Source organism: Chrysochloris asiatica, unplaced genomic scaffold (assembly GCF_000296735.1).
Source record: "Chrysochloris asiatica unplaced genomic scaffold, ChrAsi1.0 scaffold00266, whole genome shotgun sequence".
Lineage (NCBI taxonomy): Eukaryota > Metazoa > Chordata > Mammalia > Afrosoricida > Chrysochloridae > Chrysochloris > Chrysochloris asiatica.
In genome coordinates this window covers 2,216,817-2,226,163 of record NW_006408784.1, presented here as the reverse complement: position 1 = coordinate 2,226,163, position 9,347 = coordinate 2,216,817, and the positions used below count along the sequence as shown (strand labels likewise).

General features: G+C 47.4%; 1 protein-coding gene across 1 annotated transcript; it reads right to left on the bottom strand.

Moving 5' to 3' along the window:
- Nucleotides 1–4,590: 4,590 nt before the first annotated feature.
- On the bottom strand, nt 4,591–8,440 carry LYRM9 (LYR motif containing 9). Its single transcript, XM_006874223.1, has 3 exons — nt 8,315–8,440; nt 5,641–5,733; nt 4,591–4,608 (listed from the first exon to the last, which is right to left on the bottom strand). The coding sequence occupies exons 1-3, from the start codon at nt 8,438–8,440 to the stop codon at nt 4,591–4,593; spliced, it is 237 nt and encodes a 78-aa protein (XP_006874285.1).
- Nucleotides 8,441–9,347: the final 907 nt, after the last annotated feature.

Genomic DNA, 9,347 nt, shown 5'->3' with positions numbered 1-9,347 from the left:
ATGAATGCAACACCATTCCTCTTCAATTTGTCATTCCTGGCATAGTAAACCATGTGTTTGTCAGATTCAAAATGGCCAATACCAGTCCATTTCAGCTCACAATGCCTAAGATATCAATGTTTTTGCGGTCCATTTCATTTTTGACAACCTCCTATTTTCCCAGATTCATACTTCATACATTTCATGTTCCAATTTTCAATGGATTTTTACAGCTGTTTCTCTTCATTTTGAGTTGTGCCCCATCAGCAAATGAAGGTTCTGCAGGCTTTTCTCCCACAAGCTTAACTCCATTCGCGTCATCATGGTCAACTCTACTTTGAGGAGGCATCTCTTCCCCAGTCGCGTTTTGAGTGCCTTCCAATCTGAGGGGCTCATTTTCCAGCACTGTATCTGACAATGTTTCTCTGCTATTCATAAGGTTTTCAGTGACTAAAGATTCTGAAGTAGTTTGTCACTTCCTAGTCTGTCTTTGTCTGGAAGCTCATCAGACAGTGCTACACTAGGGCTCCTATAAACAGAGAGTGGGAGAGGAAAACTACATCTGCTTTATGACAACATCCAGCCACCATGTCTGTTTTCCCATTAGACTGTGAGTTCCTTCCTACTTAGCAAGGGCGCACAGAGAGTAAGTGCTCAACAGTAATGGATTGGATACCGGGGAGAGTAATAAAACTATGTGGGGCAGGGCAGGCTCTGACCTAGGGAGTAACTGCTGGTGGCAGGACTCAGTGGTGCCACTTCCATACGAAACCAAAAAACTAAACTAGTTGCTATCAAGTTGGTTCCAACTCATGGTGACCTAATGTTGCAGGATAGAACTGCCACCAAAGGGTTTTCATGGCTGTGACTTTTCAGAAGCAGATTGACAAGCCTTTCATCCAAGTAGGTTCAAATCACCAACTTCCTAGTGGTTGTGTTGTTGTCTGGTGCCCTTAAGTCACTTCCAACTCATAGAACAACAGAACGATGAAACACTGCCCAGTCCTGCACCATCCTTGCAACTTCTGCTGTTTGAACTCACTTTTGCAGCCACTGTGTGAACCCGTCTCAATGAGGGTCTTCCTTTTTTTTTGCTGACCCTCTACTTTACCAATCATGATGTCCTTCTCCAGGGACTGGTCCCTGCTTATAACATGTCCAAAGCATGAGAGGCAAACTTCCTAGTTAGTAGTGAAACTTCGTGGTTACTAGTCACACACTTAACTGTTTGGGCCCCAGGGACTCCTGCCATTCCCACAGATTTCAGAAGTGATAAGACCTGTCAAAGGAGGCTTGAAAGTCCATTAGCAACAGCTGCTTTTCCTTGTATAAACATGGAATCTTTATAATGCAAACACACTTCAGAACTGCACACAAGTATCAGCCAGGTGTAAACAGCAGATACCAAATCTTTTCCAGCTGGGATTTTGCCGCAGGACCAGAGTGTACTATGGTATGGCAGGTATGACACGTGCCCTGAGCTCCACTTGAGGGGGGACATCGAAGCTTCCATCACACCAGCTGTAAGAGATCATTCAGCAATTTAAAACAATTGCCACAGGTGCTCTTTTTCATAGATGCACCTCTGGGAAGGTCCTCCCTAAAAAGAAGAGTCTTGGCCAGGAAAACCAAAGAGAAGAAGACGGAGGCCATGTGACTATCTGTCAGCGCCATCATTTCTCCTGCCCAAGAGGTTGTTTCCCATACATAACATTGACGCACATGAGAATAATGAGGCTGGCTGGTTAAGGAACTTGTCCAAAGTTACACCACCACTAAGGGGCAGAACTGGAGTCCTGGTGTGGCGCTGCAGGCTTGAACTGCAGTTCAAACCCACCAGCTTCTCCTAGGAAGCCCAATACAGGGTCGCAATGAGTTAAAACCGACTCGATAGCACTTAACAACAACAAGGGACAGAACTGGGACTTCACACTCAGGTTTGTCTGGCTCCAGAGCTCATTCTCCCAGGCCACACTGCCTGTGGGTCAACAAGCCTTCATCCTCTTCTTCTCTTTACTTAGAAGCTATGTGTAAGTCTTCAGTCATGTGCGTTGAGGAGCTGTGGCCCCTGATGATTGAAGACCTGCCCATGCCCACCAACATTCAGGCTCAGCAGCAGTGGAAGTCTGAGGGCAGAGCTGGGCAGGTGCTGAGGATGGGTGAGCTTCTCCCATGCCTGAAGCCATGCCCCCTCCAACACTGCTGCTGCCACCCTGCTTAACCTGCCTCCATCTGCACCTGCTGGGAGCAGCCCCTCAGGTGATGATGTTCACTACCTTCTCTAGAATCACAGGGACCTGTGAACAGCAGCCAACCAGTGGTCTAGAGCTTCACGGGGGTGCTGGGCATTCATCCTCTCACTTCTAGGTGAGGCGGCATACCCAGATGAAGCACCTGTCTGTAACTTAAGGTCATGGAACTATCCCAAGAGGGCCATCAAGAGTCAGGAGCACTAACTCTCCCCCTGAACCCTGGGCAACCTTTGCTCATGCCCTTCTGCTGGTAAAAGGCCTGGAATGCTACCAGCCCCACTCTGGAGGTCAAGACATACTGCTGCCAGCCACAGATGGGGTCCATTTCATAGGGCTGAACAACAAAGATAGAGATGGGGGGTGTGTGCAGCTGTGGGACAAGCCTGAACCCCCTCATATTGCCTGCACCTTTGTGAGCCAACCCTGACCTCATCAGTGGTTGTCTAGCAGTGGGATCCGTGCCTGGTCAGTCCTGAAAAGATCAGCTCTTTTGGACAGCTTCCTGTCTCACCCATCTTTAAACCACAGCACCTACTATAATGTTAGCACAGTTTTTAAAAAAACAAATAACAGGTTTTAATGAGTCAACTCACCCTCATCGCGATCCTGTTTGTGTCAGAGCACTCAAGGTTTTCAAAGGCTGATTTGGGGGGGGGGGGGGGGGAGGGAGATTTCCAGACCTTTATTCCAGGGTGCCTCTGGGTGGGTTCCAACTGCCAACCTTTTGGCTAGTAGTTGAGTGCTTAACTGTCTGGGCCACTCAGTGACTCCAGCACTCAGTTGTTATTGTTAAGTGTCATCAAGTCGGTTCTGACCCACAGTGATCCTGTATAGGGTTTCCAATGAGCAGCTGGTGAGTTTGCACTACCAACCTTGTGGTTCAAACCGACTTTGCAGTCTGACACATTCAGTAGGAATACACGAATAAGTAAGCATCTCAAATTGATATCTTTATTTCATGAGCTGTTGTTAGTCACTTGAGCACATATAGCTGCATCTGAATTGCAAGAGTACAAACACAAGAACACAAAGACATACTGGCTTAACCCTCTGATTGAGTGACCTCAGGGAATACCAAGCCATTGCACAGCGTCTCTTGTATCTTTTGGCTCTTCCACCTGCTCTGACTCTTGAAGAGACCTAAGGCTCTCTCCAGTTCCTTCAGTCTCTGTTAGGAAGGAGGTTCTAATGGCAGAACCATGGCCAGCAGCTGGGGAACTCCTGCAAAGCCTTTTCAGGTGGGAGAGTCACACCGAGGAGCCTGCCCATTGATGCTGGAGTGGCCAGTCGTCCCGGGACCTTTCCAGCTTCCTGCTTTCCTTCCAAGATGGTGGCAAAGCAGAAGGGTCAGGCAAGACAGGTCCCTGGTTCTCAGAAACCTCAACATGTCAGCATCAACAGTGTCTTCCTTGTTTCATGTACATTTCACTACTTCAGGGGCACTACCTACTCCTTGAAGGCAAGGTCTGAGGCCTTTACTTTCTGAGCAGACAAACATGGCAGGTTGCTAGGCAGGTACCACACAACTGTGAGGACTTCGGAGATACAAGTTAAGAAAATGACACCAATCTTTTCTGCATTGAGGGACAAGCCAATGAATTAATAAGACCTGGCAGGTGGTATATCCTAGCAGAGGGATGTGCAGAGCACTCTACAAGCAAAGGAGGCAGCTAAGGAACACTTACTGACACAACCATGTATTAGATCCCATGTTAACCACTGGGAATCAATCTTATTTAATTAACCCACCCAATGATCCTGGAGCCCTGGTATGGCACAGGAGGATAACACGACTGCTCACCACAAGGTCGGCGGGTCAAATCCACCAGCTTCTCCTAGGAAACCCTACACAGGGTCGCTATGAGTCAGAAATGACTCGAAGGTACTTAGCAACAACAACCACCCTAAGATCGCCATTTTGCAGAGGAAGAAACTGAACCTGAAAATCTTGAAAAGCAGCTACGCTTGGGTTCACATCCGGGTCTGCTGGGCTCTAAAACCCACACTTCTCCCTCTGTTCAGGTTATCATCTGAGTACCCAGCTGCCCTGGGTCTTAAAGGGTGGTTAAGATACCTCCAGAATAAATGAACAACTTTAAAAGCAAAGTAAAAAAAGACAAACACACACATAAAAAAGCAAAGGACAAAGAACAGAAATACCACATTTTCCCCAAAGCCCAGGTCATAAGCGGTGCCTGGTGTCAGGAACATGGTGAGAAGGACCATTGAGCTGTAGCCAACGTGGTGTTCTCTCAGCTTGTGAGGCAGATGAAGACTCCCAAATGGTTATCTCAGGAGAATCGAGGTATCTCAGCATCAAATGTCTCTAGGACAATCTCTCATTTGGGGCCCTAGAGTCTCAGTTCTGTTGTTTATACTGTAAGAAAGAGAGATGATTAGAAGTAGATGAGCGAAGCCAATGGGGAAGGGAGGACTTCAGGAAAATTCTGAGAATTGGAGATACCCCCTGTGGGGGCTTCAGGGAGGTGGTGAGCCAGCCCTGTGAGCAGGAACTGGGCAGCTGACTTCACCTCCAAGGCTATCACTAGGGCCTGGGAGTTGATAGGATTGGGGCGGGAGGGTGAAAGAAACTGGAGGCATCAGAACTGAAAACTGTGGGGTCTTTAGTCTTGTTCAGTTCCCAGGTACAGGAGGATCCTCAGAGGCTATCTAGTCCAATCATAGAGTTTTTAAAAAAGAAATAAACCTTAAACCCAACATCGGAATTCTGATTTACACAGTCTGGGGGCCAGGAACAGGCTTCAGCTCTCTAGATGGAGCGTTCTTAAACTCACATGCCGGAGTTTAAGAATCAGTACTCCAGTAAGTCCCTGGGTGGTACAAACAGTTAACCGGAAGGCTGGAGGTATGGGTCCACCCAGAAGGACCTTGGAAGAAAGGCCTGGTGATCTACTTCCAAAAGCATCACCATGGAAAACCGTATGGAGCATACGTCTCCTCTGATACCCCTGGGGTTGTCATGAATCAGACAGAAACTGGTTTATTCTGTTCTGAATTCCCTTCCTCCACACTTGAATATCCTTAAGTGTAGAAATGCCTCTGTGTGAATGCCCCCAGAGACAGGGAGCTCACTACATCCCAAGTCAACATTTCTCTTCTGACACGTGTCACACTGCTGCTATTTGCTTGGGTGCTCTGCTTCAAGGGAAGCCGCTCTCTCCCGTCTTCCAGCAGCTGGCTACTGGGGGAGGAGCAGCAGTTGGCCTGGGGGGCCTCCTCAGCACCCTCAACAAGGCACACACAATCTCAATTTCATTAGGAGAAAAACGTCAGACAAACCCAAATGGGAGAATCCTCAACTGTGGAGTAAGCATGACCCCTGGTGGCCACTGAGATGATAGCCATCAATGTCCCAGTTCCCAGATAAAGGCAATAGCCAAGCACTCACTTTGTTCATGATCCAGTCAGCATCTTCAATGGCTCTCTTAATAATCTGCTGGATTCTCTCAGGGTCATCTTCATCTGCGTGAACCATGAAACTCTGAAAGCGGAAGCATAAAGAAAGATGACAAGGCATCTTCATGAGACCCAGAGCGTCAGGGCTCCTGTACGGGCCAGGTACACTGCTGGGAACTGATTCTCAGCATTGTTTAACCCTCCATACACAGTTGTGATTATCCCACTTAGACATGAAGAAGCGGAGGTTTGGAAATCAATCGTTACCAAAATTAAAATCCTAATTTATTAAATTGTAAAAGTGCAGTGACTCCACAGGATAAGCACTTTACTATAAACCACAAGGCTGGCAGTTAGAGCCTACCAGCTGCTCCATGGATAAAAGATGAGGTTTTCTGCTCCCACAAAAAATTTAAAGACTCAGAAACCCTACATAGGGTCACTGTGAGTCCTAGTGTGGCGCTGTGGGTTAATGCGCTAGACTGCAAAGTCATTTGAACCAGAAAGTCAGCAGGTCAAGCTCACCAACCACTCCTTGGAAACCCTATACAAGGTCACTATGGGTTAGAACTGACTCAGCGGCACTTAACAACTATTATATTGAAAAGTCTACTATTTTGCCAGGATAGTTGTGACAAGAAAACAAGAAAGAAACCAAACCCACTGCCAGGGAGTTGATTCCAACTGGGGTTTCTGAACCTGTCAGTCTTTAGGAGAACAGACAGCCTTACCATTCTCCTGCAGAGGTGCTGGTGGGTTTGAACCACCAATCTTACAGTTAGCAGTCCAATGTTTAACCCACTATACCACCAGAGCTCCTTGTGACAAGGAAGGTCAGCACCAAAAAAAACACAAAAAACCCCAAAAACAACACTGTTGCCACTGCATTGATTTCAACTCAAGGCTACCCCATGTGTGTCAGAGTAGAAATGTATTCCACAGAGTATTCAATGGCATCATTCCGAAGTAGATCACCAGGTCTGTCTATTGAGGCATCTTTGGTTGGACTGAAACCTCTCAGCAACTGAGTGCATTAACAGTTTGCACTACCCAGTGCCTCCTGCTGGCATCCAAGCCACCCCCAAGTCCAGCTGAGCACCACAGTTATCAGGTATCCGGGGCCAAAGAGAAATGTAGGTCCTCCCTAGTTTGCTCGTCACAGGTAACTCCTTTTAGCAGGGCAGGATCTCTGCATGAGCTTTATAGCAGGGAGGCCCAGAGCTCCTCTTGGCTGACTGCTGGGGCAGCAAAGCAGGAAAGGGTGGGCAGGGAGAGACGGTGGCTTTGGGCATTCCAGCCAGGCCTGGTGCAATGCAGAGGCTGCTGTTTGCGTTTTGCCCTGGTGTGCCCCTTGAGAAGCATGTGGGATTCTGGATCAGTGGAGTGGCATTGAAGACCCTTTAAACAGAACTGTGGCCCCCTCTTCTCACCACTCCCAGCCCCACCATAGCCTCCTCTTCCTTAGGCTCAACTTCAAATGTCACCTCTGGAAAGCCCTCCCTGACTGCCCCAGTCAGCTAACTTCCCTTTCTCCTTGTTTCCACAGCCCTCTCAGTTGCTACCTTTATTTACTTATTTATTTTTACTTTCCATATTCATATTGAAATTTTAGTTTTTAACTTTGCATTTGGAAATAATTTCTAGCTTAAAGAAAAGTTACAAGAATAATACTAAGAACTCCCTACTAGAATCACCAATTGCTAGCATCTGCCACATTTACCTTATCATTCTCTCTGAATATGTGTAGGTGCAAATTGTTTTCAGAAGCATTGAGGAGTAAGTAGCAGATGCCATGTCCTCAATCCCTAAACTTGGTGTGCATTTCCTAACAAGGGCATGATCTTGCACAACCACAGTAACCAAGCTCAGGAAATTCACCATTGATGCAATATTACTACCATCTAATCTATAGTCCATAATCCAATTCCATGAAATGCCTGAGTAATATCCTTTTCCTTGTCCAATATCTACAGTGTGATTGGCTACTTACTGCATTTAGTTGTCATGTCTCTTTGTTGTTGTGAGCTGCCGTTGATTTAGCCCCTGACTCAAAACAACCCCATGCACAGCAGAATTGAACATTGTGCCAGCCCCATGAGCCTGCAGATCAAGCTGTCGTATTCATTATCTGTGTTTTGGTAATAGATTGCCAGGCCTTTCTTCCTAGTCTTAGTCTAGAAATTCTACTGAAACCTTTTCAGCATCACACCAACACACTGACAGACTGTTGGTGTCTGTGGATGGGATGCATTGGCCAGGACTCAAACCTACATGCACCCACATAGAAATCAAGAATTCTACACTGAGACACCAATGCCCCCATCAAGTCTTCTTTACCCTCTTTAATCCAGAGCACTTCCTCTGTCTTTTTCTCCTGACACTTACGTTTTGGATGTGGTAGATGATCCCTCAGTTTGGGCTCACTGATGTTACCTCATAATTACATTGACATTGTATGCTATGGGCAGGGATGCCTGTCAAAGTGATGCTGCGGTCCACACTGTATCTGAATTATCCACTTAGCTGCCTATGTAAGTCCTAGCAGAGCTGGTGTATGGATGCTGGGGGCCTCCTGAAAGACCATCCTGTTCCTGATTCTCCATCAGAAGAAGCTTCAACCCCTCCCCATATCCCCCACCACTCCCTACCCCATCCTCTGCTCGCACCTGCCTTACGGCATGTCTGTAATGCTCCTGGATGCCCTTGGTTGGCAGCTTCTGGCAACAGCGCAGCAGATATCGGTAGAGCTGCAGTGGCCTCTGGACCAGCTCTGCCCCCGGAAGTGGGGCCATCCACGAGATCAGAAGCCCCTGGAAAACACACAGCATCACTTCTAAAGCATCAAGTCAATACTCAGTTCTGGTTCCTAGGCCCCAGTGCTCCATGACTCAGGGCAGGGTGGAGGCCAGATACCCTCGTCCTGTGTCTCCATGGATCCCGAGCTGAAGCTGGCATTCAGCCCTGCAAAAAGTCCAGTCTGTAACAGGTCCCCAGGGCCAATGGCACGTTTGGAGAGAGATGTATAACCTCATGCCCGTTTCTTCCCCCTAGCAATCTGTACATTAGGAGGTGCCACTGATGGAAGGAGGAGCTCTGACTTCAGGCCAGGCACATGCTAGTGAGAGAGAACGCCCTCAGGTCTACCCTCATTGCTCAAAGTGTAGCCCAGGGCCAGTGGCATTGGCATCACCAGGAACTTATAGAAATGCAAAGTCTCACGCCCTACCCCAGACTGGCTAGACTTAACCTGCATTTCAACAAGAGTCAGAGGAGAGTTAAAGTCACCTGGAAGTTTCAGAGACTCAGGTCTAGAGGGCTCCCATGAATAAGCTTCTCACAGAGTTGTCATAGTGTGCAAGGTCTGTGTACACAATTTCATTTTACTGTGTGTGATTATTAAAAACACTATATACTGAGCTCTGGTACTGTTTACTCACTTTACATGTCACTGCCACACTTAATCCACACAATCTGGTGTGGTGCTGTGGATTAATGCACTGGACTACAAGGTCAGTTTGAACTGCAAGGTAGGCGGTGCAAGCTCACCAGCTGCTCCTCGGAAACCCTATACAGGGTCTCTATGGGTCAGAATGGACTTGACGGCACTTAACAACCACCACATTTACCCTGAGAAATCCTGGTATGGTTCTGTGGGTTAATGTGCTGGTCTGCAAAGTCAGTTTGAATGGCAAAGTCAGT

What these genes read in the sequence shown, in the direction of transcription:
- LYRM9 (XM_006874223.1), bottom strand. Translation starts at nt 8,440, where the DNA reads ATGGCCCCACTTCCGGGGGCAGAGCTGGTCCAGAGGCCACTGCAGCTC. An exon ending in ACAGACATGCCGTAAGGCAG is followed by an intron (nt 5,734 to 8,314) that starts GTGCGAGCAGAG and finishes TTCCGCTTTCAG; the next exon opens with AGTTTCATGGTTCACGCAGA.